The sequence below is a fragment of the Nerophis ophidion genome, linkage group LG26 (assembly GCF_033978795.1).
Source record: "Nerophis ophidion isolate RoL-2023_Sa linkage group LG26, RoL_Noph_v1.0, whole genome shotgun sequence".
Taxonomy (NCBI): Eukaryota; Metazoa; Chordata; class Actinopteri; order Syngnathiformes; family Syngnathidae; genus Nerophis; species Nerophis ophidion.
Window position 1 is genome coordinate 9,277,602 of NC_084636.1, and position 19,397 is coordinate 9,296,998.

General features: G+C 40.9%; 1 protein-coding gene across 10 annotated transcripts in view; it reads left to right on the forward strand.

The window, feature by feature from the left end:
• Positions 1-458: 458 nt before the first annotated feature.
• The window catches only part of dnm3a (dynamin 3a), a 43,936-nt gene continuing 24,997 nt past the window's right edge, over positions 459-19,397 (forward strand). Inside the window, exons 1-9 of one of the 10 annotated variants that reach the window (XM_061888654.1) lie at positions 459-679; positions 2,634-2,877; positions 5,707-5,797; positions 8,293-8,442; positions 8,522-8,725; positions 9,839-9,937; positions 14,435-14,595; positions 14,658-14,800; positions 14,878-15,013. In XM_061888654.1, the coding sequence (XP_061744638.1) occupies positions 672-679; positions 2,634-2,877; positions 5,707-5,797; positions 8,293-8,442; positions 8,522-8,725; positions 9,839-9,937; positions 14,435-14,595; positions 14,658-14,800; positions 14,878-15,013 (1,236 nt within the window). In that variant the 5' untranslated portion in view covers positions 459-671. The other 9 variants (XM_061888658.1, XM_061888656.1, XM_061888653.1 and 6 more) reach the window with 9 other exon arrangements.

Below are 19,397 nucleotides of genomic sequence, written 5' to 3' on the forward strand. Positions count from 1 at the left end.
CCAACAATTAGGTGCGGTGAAATTATCCTCTGCATTTGACCCATCCCCATGTGTGAGGGCTGCAGTGAGCAGCAGCGGTGGCCGCGCCCGGGAATCATTTATAAGTTATAAAGCACCGCATATTCTGTATTAATTAAAGCATCTTATTTTATAGTCCACCAAAACGTGACGCTCCCTGTTGCCAAAATATTTTGCATTTTTTTCATTCCTGATTTAGCTTCAAGTGTTTCTCTGCACTGCAGTTAGTCCCCTCACACCTCACTAGCCAGGAATGAGGAAGAGTTATTTAGAGGTGTGTTTTTCAACCTTTTTCGAGCCAAGGCACATTTGTTGCGTTGAAAAAATGCGGAGGAACACCAACAGCAAAAATCATTAAAAAACAAAACTCAGGTGACACTCACCTGAGTTTTGTTTTTTAATGATTTTTGCTGCTGGTGTGCCTCCGCATTTTTTCAACGCAACAAATGTGCCTTGGCTCGAAAAAGGTTGAAAAACACTGCTCTAACCACTAGGCCACTGGGCCTTCCTTAAGCTCTAATGCCTTTTTTGGGGGGCACTCACCTTTTGTTTATTTTTGGTTTAAGCATTAGACACCTTTTTTTACTTGCACACTGCCTCCCGCGGTTTTTGACATTTACAAAGCAATTAGCTACCGTCTACCACCTACTGATATGGAAGAGTAAGTAATTTTCAGACTATAATTACTGGTTTGCAAAAAATATTTCTAGCCCAAATAGGTGAAACTAGATAATCTCCCACGGAACACTAGTGTGCCGCGGCACAGTGCTTGAAAAACACTGATTTAGAGAGTGCTGGGCTCTTGCCTCCTGGTTCGCTTCTTTTTTTTTAATACAACATAGCCAGCAGAATCCATTTAAGTAGATTAAATGGGATACATGTATAACTTTAACCACAACTTGCCTGACATTGCACGCATGAGTAACGCAAATGTGTTAAATTCCGCGCATGCGCACTCACATTGCGCCCGTTAGCAAGCTGTCAAAAAAGTTTTTTTCCCCCCCGTCTTCCCCTACTGCTTCTCTCCGCCGTGGAGCCCACTCAGCGCCGTGGACACGCTGCTAAATGTCTCCACGGAGGTAAGGCGGAACTTGAGCTACGTAAATAGTGAGCCGAACGAGCGGAAAATGATCTTCAAATTGTATTAACAGCCGCAACCCCACATTCTTTTTTGCTAGCCGCCCCGTGAACTTGCTATCAACAAGCTAGCAACACGCCCATACCGCCTTTTTTTGACGCGTATATTTGCAACGATAACTTTTTAATTGCGTTACCTAGGCGTTAGTAAGAGTTCACTCGACCGTTCAACGAAAAAGTGGTGTTGAATTTCAATGGTTTTTCTGAAATACTTGTACTCCGGCGTTGCTAGGGGCAACTGCGGGATGGAGTGTTGCACGTGAACGCAACACTCCCAAAAATGTGCCACCGGAAGACACCTTGAACGCAACTGACGATGACAGCGTTATGTCGCCTTTAAAGGCCTACTGAAATGAGATTTTCTTATTTAAACGGGGATAGCAGGTCCATTCTATGTGTCATACTTGATCATTTCGCGATACTGCCTAATTTATGCTGACAGGATTTAGTAGAGAACATCCACGATAAAGTTTGCAACTTTTGGTCGCTAATAAAAAAAGCCTTGCCTGTATCGGAAGTAGCAGACGATGTGCGCGTGACATCACGGGTGGTGGAGCTCCTCACATCCTCACATTGTTTACAATCATGGCCACCAGCAGCGAGAGCGATTTGGACCGAGAAAGCGACAATTTCCCCATTAATTTGAGCGAGGATGAAAGCTTCGTGGATGAGGATAGTGAGAGTGAAGGACTAGAACAAAAAAAAGACGAGAGTAGTGGGAGCGATTCAGGTGTTATTAGACACATTTACTTGGATAATTCTGGAAAATCCCTTATCTGCTTATTGTGTTACAAGTGTTTTAGTGAGATTATATAGTCATACCTGAAAGTCGGAGGGGTGTGGTGACCGCCAGTGTCTCTGAAGGAAGCCATGGAGGAGCCAAGAAAGTCGCAGCTGCCTCTTTGACAGCTGCAGGAGGAACGACACAAGTTCTGCTCATGTTTACGGTAAGAGCCGACTTATTACCTCTATTTTCTCACCGAAAACCTACCGGTTGACATGTGGTAGAGAACCATGTTCGCTTGACCTCTCTGTTCCATATTAAAGCTTCACAACAAACAAAGAAACACCGGCTGTGTTTGTGTTGCTACAGTCGGCTCCAATACACCGCTTTCCACCAACAATTTTATTCTTTGTAGTCTCCATTATTAATTGAACAAATTGCAAAAGATTCAGCAACACAGAGTCCAGAATACTGTGTAATTATGCGGTAAAAACAGACTACTTTTAGCCGTGATCGGTGCTGGGAGAACATGTCCGCTACCACCGGTGACGTCACACGGACACGTCATCATTCCGCCACGTTTTCAACAGGAAACTTTGCGGGAAATCTAAAATTGCAATTTTAATTTGCAATGTTAATATTTCATCATTGATATATAAACTATCAGACTGCGTGGTCAGTAGTAGTGGGTTTCAGTAGGCCTTTAAGGTAGAAGTGGTTGATATAAAATGCAATTACCCCCCCTTCACTTTAGCTTGCTGTTGAAACACCGAGCAGGCCTCGTCGAAGTTCAGGTGGAGTTCAGGGGTTGTTCTTCGGCTAGGAAATTCCGACTTCCCAGCAGCACCTTGACTGAGCAGCATGATTTCTATGATCAACCGCCTCCAAGACGCCCTAAGCGGCGCCGGGCAGAGCTACTCCCTCCTCCTGCCGCAGATCGCCGTTGTGGGCGGCCAAAGCTGCGGGAAGAGCTCCGTCCTGGAGAACTTTGTGGGCAGGTAAGCTTCCCTTCAGTGACCTTTTTTATTATTATTTTTTTTTAACTCAAATATGAAAGCCACAAACATTTTGAACTTGCAGACTTTTGAAAATGAGCTTGAGGTTTTTAATAACATTTTGAGCAAAAAACTGTAACATATGTCACTTTGAAAATACCCTCCTTTGGCCCTTTAAGGCAGTGGTTCTCGACCTTTTTTTCAATGATTTACCCCCTGTGAACATTTTTTTAATTCAAGTACCCCCTAATCAGAGCAAAGCTTTTTTGGTTGAAAAAAAGAGATGAAGTAAAATACAGCACTATGTCATCAGTTTCTGATTTATTAATTTGTAAAAGAGTGCAAAATATTGCTCATTTGTAGTGGTCTTTTTGAACTATTTGGAAAAAAAGATACAAAAATAACTAAAAAGTTGTTGAAAAATAAACAAGTGATTCTATCATAAATAAAGATGTCTACACATAGAATAAATCATCAACTTAAAGTGCCCTCTTTGGGGTTGTAATTGAGATCCATCTGGATTCATCAACTTAATTCTAAACATTTATTCACAAATAAAGAAATCTTTAACATCAATATTTATGGAACATGTCCACAAAAAGTCTAGCTGTCAACACTGAATATTGCATTGTTACATTTCTTTTCACAGTTTATGAACTTACATTCATATTTTGTTGAAGTATTATTCAATAAATATATTTATAAAGGATTTTTAAATTTTTGCTATTTTTAGAATATTTAAAAAAAATCTCACGTACCCCTTGGCATACCTTCAAGTACCCCCAGGGGTACGGGTACCCCCATTTGAGAACCACTGCTTTAAGGCACTGTTTTTGTGTTTTTCAACTTTTTTTGAGCCAAGGCACATTTTTTTCATTGAGGTGCACAACCAGCAGAAATCATTAAAAAATAAAACACAATAGACAATAAAAAGTTGTTGTCGCAACTGTTGAATATGAATTTAAAGCATAACCAAGCATGCATCAATATAGCTCCTGTCTCAAAGTAGGTGCTGTCATGACCTGTCACATGACTCATTTGGAGTTTTTTTGGTATTTTCCCGTGCGTAGTGTTTAACTTCTTGGCTTGCGCTCCTATTTTGGTGGCTTTTCCTGTTTTGTTGGTATTTTCCTGTAGCAGTGTCGTGTCTTCCTTTGAGCGACATTCCCCGCATCTGCTTTGTTTTAGCAATCAACACTATTAAACTTGTTTTTGTCCTTCTTTGTGTGGACATTGTTGATTGTCATGTCATGTACAGATGTACTTTGTGAATGCCGTCTACCCCACGCTGCTGTAAGTCTTTGCTGTCGTCCAGTATTTAGTTTTTGTTTACTTTGCTGCCAGTTCAGTTTTAGATCCGTTTTGCATAGCCATCCCTAAGCGTAAATGCCTTTTCTTAGTGGCACTCACCTTTTGTTTATTTTTGGTTTAAGCATTAAATACCTTTTTACACGCTGCACGCTGCCTCCCGCTGTCATCTGCATATTGTGACCATGACAAACCATATTCCCGACATCTACAAAGCAATTAGCTACCTGCTGCCACCTACTGATTTGGAAGAGTGTTAGATGTTTACTCTGCCGAGCTCGAGACAGAGGCACGCATGCGGATTATAACTACTGGTTTGCAGAAAAATATTTTTAACCCAATTTGGTGAAATTGCGATCTCCCACGGCACACCAGACTGTATTTCACAGGACACAAGTTAAAAAACACTGCTTTAATGAATTTCTTGCAGCTTGTGTGCTTCCTGTTGCAGCATTGCAAATTGTGACGATATTACTGTTTTTTTTATGTATCCGCCGAGGAAAGGGTTCGGAAATCATGGAGGTTTTGATGTTTAATACCATGAATTGATTAACGTGGACCCCGAATTAAACAAGTTGAAAAACTTATTCGGGTGTTACCATTTAGTGGTCAATTGTACGTAATATGTACTGAACTGTGCAATCTACTAATAAAAGTTTCAATCAATCCATTAATTGAAATGCTATATGTATATTTATATTTTTATATATAAAGTCACACTTATTTGTAGGTTAGAATTACTGTCTCTTTTTCCAATGTATGTTGTAGAATTGTTCTTTGTCCTTAATACATAACTTAGAATATTGTACTTTACCAGTTAATTACATTTCAATAAGTTGAATATTGAATTTGTGGGTTCCTTGAATGCATTTCCAGTAATGACTCTTATAACTGTCTTCTTTAAGAGGAAGATTAGATTTAAATGTTTTGCAGGTATTTTCCCACACTTTAATGCAATATGTCAGATATGGAACAATCAGTGAATTACAGAAAATATACAATGCTTTTTTTCAGGAATTCCTTTGCCTTATGTAAAACAGCTAAAGTTTTGATTATTTTAATCATTGTATCATGTATATATATGATTTATATGACAAATGTTCTTCAAATTAATCATAATACCTAAAATGTAAGATTTTTCTAATGTAAATACGTGCCTTAGCTCAATGAAGGCTGGAAAACACAGGCTAGGTGAGGTTAGGTGGAGAGTAGAGACCAATCCAGAAATCCCTGCAGACCGAGTAGGAATAGTTTCCAGCCACACGTGAAAGGCTTTTTATTTTTGCCTTCCTTCCTGAAATTGCATTGATACTTGCAGTTCCTTTGTCTTTGTGTGTTATGACACCCAGCCCCAATTTGTTCTGTGGCAGGATGCGCTTAAAAAAAATCCTGAGGTATGATTTGTATGGGAAAGGACATGACAGCCACAAGACTTTGCTTTTTTTTATTTTAAGGTCATGTTAATGCTCCAGACAGAAGTCTTCTGTGTGTGTAGCCACACGTGCATTTCCTTCTCCTTTTCAGTGTGTTTTCTCCGACAGAGACTTCCTTCCCCGTGGTTCAGGAATTGTCACTCGCAGGCCTTTAATCTTGCAGCTGCATTATGCGGACGCCGGTGAGCAGAACTTCCCAATCAGACGTGCATGCATGTTGTCTATCGCTTTTCATTCATTTTTCTACTGCTTATTCCCTTTTGGGGTCGCGGGGGGCGCTGGCGCCTGTCTCAGCTACAATCGGGCGGAAGGCGGGGTACACCCTGGACAAGTCGCCACCTCATTGCAGGGCCAACACAGATAGACAGACAACATTCACACTCACATTCACACACTAGGGCCAAGTTAGTGTCGCCAGTCAACCTATCCCCAGGTGCATGTCTTTGGAAGTGGGAGGAAGCCGGAGTACCCGGAGGGAACCCACACATTCACGGGGAGAACATGCAAACTCCACACAGAAAGATCCCTAGCCTGGATTTGAACCCAGGACTGCAGGATCTTCGTATTGTGAGGCAGACGCACTAACCCCTCTGCCACTTTTCCCTTTTTAAAAAGTGTTTCTCTCACAGTATAATAAAGTAATCATTTTATGTTTGTTTTTTCTCTATTTAAAACACTTCCTTTTTGTGTACATAATACTGTATGTAGTGGTGGTTCTTTATGTTATATATACTTTGTAAATGTTGCATGGTTAATGATATCTAGACCCTTTTCAGGCTGCTTTCTAACAGCCCCTACAGCATGTGCCATTTTTTGGTGGCTCCACTTTGACTGCATCTTCTCCCCGCTATCTTTTTTGTAGTTTTTACTGCTTCTGTATGTAGTCTATATACAGATATAAGTTAGAACTATACGCTACTTTGTATGAGAAATGGCAGCAGCGTAGTATGCATGTGCATGTATGAGCCAGTCTGCCCCACAACAATGGGACAGAGAAAAGAAAGAAAGAAACTTATTGACGATCTTCGGGTAAATCTCTACTATTTATGGAGATATCCGTTGATGTCACTTTTTGGAAAAATGTCACAAATTGGTAAAATTCCGAACAGTTTGTTTCGAAGGAATTATAAAGGAAGGCAAGATTGTTTTATAAATATCGCCCCCTTGCCTCCAAGGTTTGATTTCAAGTTTTCGGGACTTACGCAGATCGCAAATACACCAAAATAGTTACGAAAAGTTGGTTTTGCATCGATTGTCCCCTTTAACTATTAGCACATCTGTTAGGCCATCTATGTTTATGGACAGGACTTCATGTCTTTTCCAGTGTTTCCCTTAAATCTATTAGTGGCAGCGCAAAAATGAAGTAATGGCGTTATTATATTGTCAAATCTGCATAATTGGCCATTACATACAGTGCAGGCCAAAAGTTAGGACACCTTTTCATTCAGTGCGTTTTTCTTTATTTTCATGATTATTTACATTGTACTGTATGTCACTGAAGGCATCAAAACTATGAATGAACACGTGGAGTAATGAAACAAAAAAAGGTGAAATAACTGAAAACATGTTTTCTATTCTGGTTTCTTCAAAATAGCCACCCTTAGCTCTGATTACTGTTTTGCACACCCCTAGCATTCTCTCGGTAGTCACCTTTTGAAGCTCATGGTTCTCACTTCACAGGTGTCATAGTTTTGATGCCTTCAGTGACAATCTACAATGTAAATAGTCATGAGAATAAAGAAAACGCATTGAAATGAGAAGGCGCGTCCAAACTTTTGGCCTGTACTGCACTTGAAGTAAGTGCGTTTAAAAACATGAAGAGCGAAACAAACATGTTCATAATGACAAATCTGTTTTTATTTTTTTAATGTTTTAAATGTCACAAACAAAAACTGTCCGTTGGTGCTTTTAGATGGGGGAGGGGCACAGAGCAGCACCCGATACGCCCAAAAGACGTTTTACTAGTTGTGAGTAACGGTGAACAAGTAGCGCCAAATCAATTTGTGGGCGGGCCACCAAAAAAAAATTTATCGGAAACACTGAATTCCTGATATGTGCCCAGCCAGGAGGGTCCAAAGTCTATACATGGAAGCAGTTTGTGGCATGCAGCTCAAACTTTTAAATATAATTCAACACATCCTGCATCACATTACCAACTAGAATCAGGCCCCCACTGAAAAGAATGTTTTGACGGACAAAAATAGTAATGTGATGGGAAAGTATCTGTCAGCACAAAACTGAAATGTTTGTTGTTTTCCCTCAATAGGTTTTACAAATATATTGCTTTTGCCTACCTGATTAAAAATCAACATTTGGAGACCCGTTTATGCGGCTTATGTCTGTTAATAGCGACTATTTTTGACCTCCAACTCAAATGTTGTTGGCAATCTGTTAGTAGACAGGACAGTCATTCATGGTCTGCTGCTTTCAGAAACAATTGACTGTTGGAATGTAGATAGTTAAATATTTGCAGAACATGTCAAAAGCCTCCACTAGATGGCACAGTTGTAGGCAAACAGGAGAGAAAAGTAAGGACTGTTTGGCCTTGCGTTCTCCAACATTCTCCACTGGCATGTTATCATTGTGTTCCCTCGATCATTAAACCACCAAAACAGTGTACAACACAAGATAGTCCTTGTATTCAAAGTCTTTGCTCGGATATGTTGTGTCTCCCTAGAGTACGGTGAATTTTTACACTGCCGGGGAAAGAAGTTCACAGATTTTGATGAGATCCGCCAGGAAATTGAGGCTGAAACTCACCGACTCACCGGATCCAATAAAGGCATCTCTCCCATCCCCATTAACCTGCGGATTTATTCCCCTAACGGTAGCTTGTGTGCCTGCTCTTTATCTTAACATATTCACTTTCAAGTCAAGTCTCTTTTATAACGTTTTGTCATGCACAGTGCTCAACCTGACTCTCGTGGACCTGCCGGGCATCACCAAGGTGCCCGTGGGCGACCAGCCGCCGGACATCGAATACCAGATACGAGACATGATCATGCAGTACATCTCTAAGAAGAACTGCCTCATCCTGGCCGTGACGCCCGCCAACATGGACCTGGCCACCTCGGACGCGCTCAAACTGGCCAAAGACGTGGACCCGCTGGGTGAGTCGACTACGCCTAAGCCATTCGTCAACCACAGCTTTTTAGAGGCCTAGTGAAATGAGATTTTCTTATTTAAACGGGGATAGCAGGTCCATTCTATGTGTCATACTTGATCATTTCGCGATATTGCCATATTTTTGCTGAAAGGATTTAATAGAGAACATCGACGATAAAGTTCGCAACTTTTGGTCGCTAATAAAAAAGCTTTTCCTGTACCGGAAGGAGCAGACGATGTGCGCGTGACGTCACGGGTTGTGGAGGTCCTCACATTGTTTACAATCATGGCCACCAGCAGCGAGAGTGATTCGGACCGAGAAAGCGACGATTTCCCCATTAATTTGAGCAAAGATGAAATATTTGTGGATGAGGAAAGTTAGAGTGAAGTACTAGGGGGGAAAAAAAGACAGGGCAGTGGGAGCCATTCAGATGTTATTAGACACCTTTACTAGGATAATTCTGGAAAATCCCTTATCTGCTTATTGTGTTACTGGTGTTGTAGTGAGATTATACTGTCGTACCTGAAAGTCGGAGGGGTGTGGCCACAGGTCTTGTGACCGCCAGTGTCTCTGAGGGAAGCCACGTAGCTGCCTCTGACAGGTGCGCGAGGAACGATGCAAGCTCCGCTCATGTCTACGGTAAGAGCCGACTTATTACCACGATTTTCTCACCGAAACCTGCCGGTTGACATGTCGGGAACCATGTTCGCTTGACCGCTCTGTTCCATAGTAAAGCTTCACCTTCCGGAATGTAAACAAGGAAACACCGGCTGTGTTTGTGTTGCCAAAGGCAGCTGCAATACACCGCTTCCCACCTACATGTTTCTTCTTTGACGTCTCCGTTATTATTGAACACATTGCAAAAGATTCTGCAGCACAGATTTCCAGAATACTTTGTAATTATGCGATTAAAGCATACTACTTATAGCTGTGATCGGGCTGGAAAAAAATGTCCGCTACAACCCGAGACATTTAGTAAACTAAACCTGCCGTATTGGCATGTGTTGTTGCAATGTTAAGATTTCATCGTTGATACTGTATATAAACTATCAGACTGCGTAGTCGGGAGTAGTGGGTTTCAGTAAGCCTTTAAGTCTCATTTTGCTGCACTTTTTAGGTCGGCGCACGATGGGAGTGATCACCATGCTGGACCTGATGGATGAAGGAACAGATGCACGGGAAATACTTGAGAACAAGCTGCTTCCACTACGAAGAGGTAGGCGGGTGTTTACGCGTGATGAAATGAGGCCAGTGAAGCACAACCAGGTGCACCTTCTTCATGCTTCTTCCAAAAAGCTAATGCATTATCCACGGAAAAGCCCCTGAAGTCAGCCGCACAGAAAGTGAGCTTTAGTCATGGAGCCTAATGCTGTTACACCTCTTACTTTTGTAAACAGCTGATTTTGTCATTCTCGCTGGACTTTGTCAAATTGTTTTTCTCATAGGAAACCGTGTCAGGCTCAAACTGTTGCCTTTTTATTAGCTTTATTAACTGCCTAGGCATTGGTTGAGGCTCCAGCACCCTCCGCGACCCCAAAAGGGACAAGCGGTAGAAAAGGGATGAATAGGCATTGTTTGAAGTAACATTTTAACTTTCTTAACTGTCATACAAATAGCATACTTTCTGGGCTAGAGAGCGCACCAGTATTCAAGCCGCGCCCACCAAATTTGAGAAGAAATAAATATTTGTACGTATTAGTCGCACTGGACTGTAGGTCTCAGATATATACCGGTACAAAAGATTTTGTCAATATTTATTTGCATACCTTAATTGCTTCCAAGCGGTTCCTGTCACACGGCAGTAAAATGGCTGAAACAAAACAAAAATGATCATCTTTGACCCACGAGCTATGGAAGCTAGCTCTTCAATCAGCTAAACCAGGGGTGTCAAACTCAAATACAGAGTGGGCCAAAATTCTAAACTGAACAAAGCCGCGGGACCCAAACAAGTTTTGCATTGAATATTGAACAAGCAAGGCCTATTTAACTTTATAGTGACATGCAAAATCGAGTTTTGTTGGTAGTGGGGGTGTATATTGTAGCGTCCTGGAAGAGTTAGTGCTGCAAGGGGTTCTGGCTCTTTGTTCTGTTGTGTTTATGTTGTGTTACGGTGCGGATGTTCTCCCGAAATGTGTTTGTCATTCTTGTTTGGTGTGGGTTAACAGTGTGGTTTAACAGTGTTAAAGTTGTTTATACGGCCACCCTCAGTGTGACCTGTATGGCTGTTGACCAAGTATGCCTTGCATTCACTTGTGTGTGTGTGTGTGTAGAAGCCGCATATATTACGTGACTGGGCCGGCACGCTGTTTGCATGGAGGAAAAGCAGACGTGACGACAGGTTGTAGAGGATGCTAAAAGCAGTGCCTTTAAGGCACGCCCCCAATATTGTTGTCCGGGTGGAAATTCGGGAGAATGGTTGCCCCGGGAGATTTTCGGGGGGGGGGGGCACTGAAATTCGGGATTCTCCTGGAAAAATTGGGAGGGTTGGCAAGTATGAAAATTAGCGTTGAATACGGTAATACAGCGGCACCGCCACTGTATAATACCGGCGGGCCAGCTCTAATGTTAATTTATTATTGCCTCTAGGGCCAAATGAAATTACACGGCGGGCCAAATTTGGCCCGCGGGACAGAGTTTGACACCCATGAGCTAAACAGACTCAATAACTCAATGGTGACGTTTTGGATAATTTACAAAATTTAAAACAAGTTCGTATAATGGTTTCCCCAAACATAGAACCTCCTGTGTTTGTAACTCAATCTGTGCTTTTATTTTAATTTGAGTCCGACTGCAAATTAAACCACCATGGAAACAATGAAAGTTGTGAGTGACAGCACTTTTACATAAAAGGTGAGAAACACTATTTAATTTTAAAAAACGACCCGAAGCAGTTAGTAAGTTAGGTTTTTTTAATGTTAATTTATCAATTTTATTAATCATTCATATGTATTTCACAATTGAATCTGAAACTATGATTATTAAATGATTACTGTAAAGATATTTGGTGTTCATATTTGTGGGTGTCTGAAACCGAATAATTAGATATTTCTTACAGACTTTTGGACCTTTTGGAAAGTATCACTAACGAAAAGTATAGACCACTGTATTAGTCCTGGGGCTAAATGTAATTTTTTAGAATTTGCAGCTGAGCGGGGAATTGACAAGCACGTAATGGGACATATCGACCCGCTGCACCAGTATTTTGCTGTGTGAAGACCCCCTTGTCATTGAAAATATTAAAATAACACTATAATTTGTTTGTTCTACGTTCGTGCCGTAAAAATTGTTGTGTCCATTACAGTTTTTAAGATATTTTAAATACATTTTCTGTCATGCAGTCCCTTGACACCCTTGTCAACATCCCCCTAACTTTTCCCATTATTTTGTGCTGTTTTATGTCTATTATAGTTTTTTGTGTTAACATTTTATCATTCATAACTAGCCCCCCTTTGTCAAAATTTCCTCAAACTTGTCCCAAATTTTTTTGCTGCAATTTTTTTGTCTATTATAGTTTTTATGATATTCTTTAATTCTATTTATGTTAATGTTTGGGCTTCACAGTGGCAGAGGGGTTAGTGCGTCTGCCTCACAATACGAAGGTCCTGAGTAGTCCTAGGGATTTTTCTGTGTGGAGTTTGCATGTTCTCCCCGTGAATGCGTGGGTTCCCTCCGGGTACTCCGGCTTCCTCCCACCTCCACAGACATGCACCTGGGGATAGGTTGATTGGCAACACTAAATTGGCCCTAGTGTGTGAATGTGAGTGTGAATGTTGTCTGTCTATCTGTGTTGGCCCTGCGATGAGGTGGCGACTTGTCCAGGGTGTACGATGCCTTCCGCCCGAATGTAGCTGAGATAGGCACCAGCGCCCCCCGCAACCCAAAGGGAACAAGCGGTAGGAAATGGATGGATGTTAATGTTTATAGTTATGTTATGAACATGCATTTAACGTGTTATTATTCAAAAACCAGCCCACCAACCATGTCAAAATCTCCCCAAACGTGTCGCAATTGTTTGTGCTGCAATTTTTTTTGTCACTCTGCCATGAGGGATGTACGGTATACCGGTATTAGTATTGTACCGTGATATCAATGAATCATATTCGGTACTGTACCGCCTCTGAAAAGTACCAGTGCCACGTCGTGACTTTGCTGGTTTAAAAGCAGAGGAGCATGTTCTGTAGCGCACAACCACAGAGTACTTACAAGCAGACACAGTGTGTGGACAGAAAAGGGAGAACGGACGCATTTTGGCTTAAAAACTAAAGATAAAGGTGAAGTTATAACACTGAAACGTCAACCGAAAGAGGTACTTTAACACATGGTGAGCTAGCTAGCATCAAAAGTCCAGCTGCAGTCAGCAGTGTTTTAGCCACTTCTAAATCGTTAATCTTGGTCTCCATGGCGACAAATAAAGTAAGTTTCTTACAAGTATCATCCCTGCAGGACGAGAGACAGCCGAACATGCTTCACTACACACCGTAGCTCACCGGCGTCAAAATGTAAACAAACGTCATGGGTGGGTCTACACCTGACATCCACTGTAAAGATACCAGAGACAGGAGCATATCTAGTCGATACTACTATGATTACGTCGATACTTTTTGGCATCACAACATCGTCTTTTTTTTTTTTTTTTAATTAATATGATGTTTATAAACTCAGGAAATATGTCCCTGGACAAATGAGGATTTTGAATATGACCAATGTATGATCCTGTAACGACTTGGTATCGGAATGATACCCAAATTTGTGGTATTATCCAAAGCGAATGTAAAGTATCAAACAAAAGAGTATGTGATCATTATATTTTAACAGAAGTGTAGATATAACATGTTAAAAGAGAAAGTAAGCAGATGTTAACAATGAATGAAAGAGTAGATTAATAATTAATTTTCTACCACTTGTCCTTCATAATTTTGACAAATAATAGAATTTTAAATGACACAATATGTTACTGTATATGTCAGCAGCTAAATTAGGAGTCTTTGTTTCTGTACTTACTAATACAAGACAAGTTGTCTTGTATGTTCACTATTTTATTTAAGGACAAACTTGCAATAAGAAACATATGTTTAATGTACCGTAAGATTTTTTGTTAAAATAATGCCATTTTTCGTGGTCCCCTTTATTTAGAAAAGTATTAAAACGTACTGAAAAGTATCTAAATAATTTTGATACCGGTACCAAAATGTTGGTATCGGGACTACACTAGTCCAGGATGTTTTGATAAATTGATTGAAACTTTTATTAGTAGATTCCACAGTTCAGTACATATTCCGTACAATTGACCACTAAATGTTTTCAACTTGTTTAAGTCGGGGTCCACGTTAATTAATTCATGGTAAATTCAATGCAGCTGAGATAGGCTCCAGCACCCCCTGCAACTTACAAAGGACAAGCGGTAGAAAATGGATGGATGGCTGGAAATATTATAGTTTTTTTGTTAACATTTTAAAATTAATACCCAACCCCCGGTGCCCCACATGGTCAAAACAAACTTGTCCCAATCGTTTGTGCTGCAAAAAATGTATGCGCAACTATTCTAGTTTTGTTATTAATGTCTTATTATTATCCAATGATAAGGGGCCCAAACTTCACACAGGTCCAAATTTGCTGACAGTTGCTTTAAGATTATACAACCTGAAAAAAATGGAGTATCACATGCTATTCAGTTCCTCACACTGATCACATTCTCTTCCTTTTCCTCCCCAAGGTTATATCGGGCTGGTGAACCGCAGTCAGAAGGACATCAACGGGAAAAAGGATATAGAGGCAGCCCTGATTGCGGAGAAGAACTTCTTCCTGTCCCACCCGGCTTACAGAGACATGTGCGACAGGATGGGCACGCCGTATTTACAGAAGACCCTCAACCAGGTTACAGAAGCACATAGAGGTAATGTCGTGTGCATTGTGGCTTCAACGGCGTTTCTTTGCAGCAACTGACAAAGCACATCTGGGAAAGTCTGCCTGCGCTGCACAGCCAGCTGCAGTGTCAGCTTGTGTCCATCAGTAAAGAAGTTGAAGAGTGTAAACTGTATGATAGTGACGACGCCATTGGCAGGACCAAAGCACTCATCAAGTCAGTCACTCGCTACGCAGGTCTACGTTGGTATGGTATTTTGCCTCACGCCACCTAATACGTCTTTGTCTTCACAGGCTCGTGCAGCACCTGGCTGGCAACGTTGAGAAGTTCATCGAGGGCTCAGCAGATGAAGTAGACACTGTGAACCTGTCAGGCGGTGCCAGGATCAACCGACTATTCCATGAGCGCTTCCCATATGAACTGCGAAAAGTACGTTTCCTGTTTTTCATCATGCATCGCGAACCTGCTGCATTTTGACTTAGCCACTACCCACAAATCCCCACTGACGCCCTGAGATTTACGGCTTCCTGCATTATAGGTTTTTTCCACAGTGCGGTCAACTTTGAAAAAAACGTCTTAAAATGACAACAATTGTAAAAGTAGATAGGTTATAATGATGACTCAACATTTATGTCAGCCACCTGGGGTCAGATATTGTTCTTAACCCACAGGTACTTGCTTGAGGGTTTTTATCCCTTAGAATATGGTTTTCCAATTCACTTTCATCATTGGCCACATCACAGTTATGTCTACTTTTATAGGGCCGCTTTGAAACATTTATGATATAAGCATATACATTTAGAGTATAAGCACGTCATGTTTTTAAACAATTGCCAATCTATTTGATCATTATCATTGTTTACCTACAAACCTGATTTGAAATCACAGGTCAAGGTGGCAAGCAAATACATTTCAACTATTTTAGAATTAATTTGAAAATGGGTTACAATGACCAAAATAATTGAATCCATTTTTGCATCTATCCATCCATCCATCCATCCATTTTCTACCGCTTATTCCCTTTGGGGTCGTGGGGGGCGCTGGTGCCTGTCTCATCTACAATCGGGCGGAAGGTGGGTACACCCTGGACAAGTCGCCACCTCATCGCAGGGCCAACACAGATAGACAGACAACATTCACACTCACATTCACACACTAGGGCCAATTTAGTGTTGCCAATCAACCTATCCCCAGGTGCATGTCTTTGAGGTGGGAGGAAGCCGGAGTACCCGGAGGGAACCCACGCAGTCATGGGGAGAACATGCAAACTCCACACAGAAAGATCCCGAGCCTGGGATTGAACCCCAGACTACTCAGGACCTTCGTATTGTGAGGCAGACGCACTAACCCCTTATATTACATTAAGAATTGATTTATTGTTTGATTGAGACTTTTATTAGTAGATTGCACAGTACAGTACATATTCCGTACAATTGACCACTAAATGGTAACACCCGAATAAGTTTTTCAACTTTTTTAAGTTGGAGTCCACGTTAATCAATTCATGGTACAAATATATACTATCAGCATAATACAGTCATCACACAAGTTAATCTAGGAGTATATACATTGAATTATTTACATTATTTACAATCCGGGGGGCGGAATGTGTAGGGGGTTCGGGCGGGTGGGGGGTTAGGTTTGGTTGATATCAGCACTTCAGTCATCAACAATTATATCATCTGAAAAATGGACATTGAAATAGTGTAAGTCTGACTTCGTAGGGTATGTACAGCAAGCAGTGAACATAGTGAGCTCAGAAAGCATAAGAACAAGTATATACTGTACATTTGATTATTTACAATCCTGGTAGGTTTGATGTGGTGGGGTGAGGGTGTTAGTCTAGGGTTATAGTTGCCTGGAGGTGTTCTTTTAGTGCGGTTTTGAAGGAGAGTAGAGATGCACTTACTTTTACACCTGTTGGGAGTGCAGTCCACATTGATGTGGAATAGAAGGAGAATGAGTTAAAACCTTTGTTAGATCGAAATCTGGGTTTAACGTGGTTTGTGGAGCTCCCCCTGGTGTTGTGGTTATGGCGGTCATTTACGTTATGGAAGTAGTTTGACATGTACTTCGCTATCAAGGAGGTGTAGCGGATTTTATAGACAAAGCTCAGTGCAAGTTGTTTTACTCTGTCCTCCACCTTGAGCCAGCCCACTTTGGAGAAGTGGGTAGGAGTGAGGTGTGATCTGGGGTGAAGGTCTAGAAGTAACCTGACTAGCTTGTTCTGGGATGTTTGGAGTCTAGATTTGAGGGTATTGGAGGTGCTGGGGTACCAGGAGGTGCATGCGTAATCGAAAAAGGGTTGAATGAGTGCTTTTGTTGACCAGAGAGGAGATTCTGTAGAGAAATCTCGTTCTTTGGTTGACCTTTTTGATTACCTTGGTTGCCATTTTATCATAGGAAAGATTAGCCTCTAGAATGGAACTTCGGTAGGTGATCTCATCTTTCCTGGTGATAACAATGTCACCCACTCGAATAGTGAGGTCACTGACTTTCTTAATGTTGATTTGGGACCCAAATAGCTGCTGTTACATGCAGTACTTTTTTTTTCCTGTCAAAATTTAAATACATTTAGCAAGAAAGATGAAGTGTCTTCTTATTGCCAAGCTTTCATGGGCCACATAACATGATGCGGTGGATCAGTTGTGCCTTAGTAGAGTTTGCAGATCCATCCATCCATCCATTTTCTAACGCTTGTCCCTTTTGGGGTAGCGGGGTGTGATGGCGCCAATCTCAGCTGCATTTGGGCGGAAGGCGGAGTACACCCAACACAGATAGACAGACAACATCCACACTCACATTCACACACTGCGAGCAAGCACAAAATGGCAGCCAGCAGGACACAAAATGAATTAACGTAGCATTCGTACACAAGGACATGGTTTGCCCACAGAGGTATACCTGGCTCGACCAAATACTTGAGACATCGAAAAGTTTGCAAAAAGAGGGATTCGTAATTCCAGGTTCCACTGGTTGGGTTGATACAGTCTGGTGTGTCGTGGGAGATGATCTAATTTCACCTATTTGGGGCAAAACATATTTATTGCAAAGTATAAGTCGCTCCGGAGTATAAGTCGCTCCGGAGTATAAGTCGCTCCGGAGTATAAGTCGCACATGCCGAAAATGCATAATAAAGATGGAAAAAAAACGTATATAAGTCGCATTTTAGGGGGAAATTTATTTGACAAAACCCAACACCAATAATAGACATTTGAAAGGCAATTTAAAATAAATAAAGAATAGTGAACAACAGGCTGAATAAGTGTACGTTATATGAGGCATAAATAACCAACTGTGAAGGTGCCTGGTATGTTAACGTAACATATCATGGTAAGAGTCATTCAAATAACTATAACATATAAAACATGCTATACGTTTACCAAACAATCTGTCACTCTTAATTGCAAAATCAGATGAAATCTTATACGTCTAGTCTCTTTCGTGAAAGAGGTAAATAGTATTATTTGATATTTTACGGTAATGTGTTAATAATTTCTCACATAAGTGGCTCCTGAGTATAAGTCGCACCCCCGGCCAAACTATGAAAAAAACTGCGACTTATATTTCAAAAATACGGTAGTTATAGTCTGCAAATTATGTGTTGTTTTTGACTGGTGGTGCTGTGTGGAGCAGTGTTTTTCAACCACTACTGTGCCGCAAGATACAGTCTATTGTGCTGTGGGAGATTATGTCGTTTCACCTAATTGTGTTAAAAATATTTTTTGCAAACCAGAAATTATAGTCCACAAATAATGTGCCGTTGTTGAATTTCTGTATTGTCTAGAGCTCGGCAGAGTAACCGTGTAATACTCTGTAATACTCTTCCATATCAGTAGGTGGCAGCAGGTAGCTAATTGGCTTTGTCGTCATCACAATATGCAGATGTCACCTGGAGGCAGTGTGCAGGTCAAAAGGTATCTAATGCTTAAACCAAAAATAAACAAAAGGTGAGTGCCGCTAAGAAAAGGCATTGAAGTTTAGGGATGGCTTTGCAGAATGAAACTAAAACTGAACTGGCTACAAAGTAAATAAAAACTGAATTCTGGACAACAGCAAAGACTTACAGACAGGGCTTACATCCGTACAAGGATAGTAAGAACTTACATAATAAAGATTGCTAAAGCAAAGCAGGTGTGGGGAATAGTGCTCAGGGAAGAAATCAAACTGCTCCAGGAAAAAAACAATAAAACAGGAAAAGCCATCAAACGACAAGAACTAAAATACTACATACAGAAAAACAGCAAAAAGCTCAAAATAAGTTGCGGCGTGATGTGACAGTTGGTGACAGTACTTTGAGACAAGAGTTATAGTGATGTATGCTTAGTTATGATTTGAATTCATACCCAACACTTGCGAGGACAACTTTTTACTGTCAATATCTGCTGAGTTTCATTTTTAATGTTTTCTGCGGGTGGTGTGCCTCTGCATTTTTTCAATGATAAAAATGTGCCTTGGCTCAAAAACGGTTGAAAAAGACTGGTGTAAGGGCAGTTATCTTACTACTCAGAGGCCTAGTGGTTAGTGCAGGGTCACCAACCATTTTGAAGCCAAAAGCTACTTCTTGGGTACTGATTAATGCGAACGGCTACCAGTTTGATACACACTTAAATAAATTGCCAGAAATAGCCAATTTGCTCAATTTACCTTTAATAAATAAATCTATATATATATATAAAAAAATGGGTATTTCTGTCTGTCATTCTGTCGAACATTTTTTTTCCTTTTATGGAACGTTTTTTGTAAAGAATAAATGATGAAAAAAACACTTAATTGAACGGTTTAAAAGAGGAGAAAACACGAAAAAATTGAA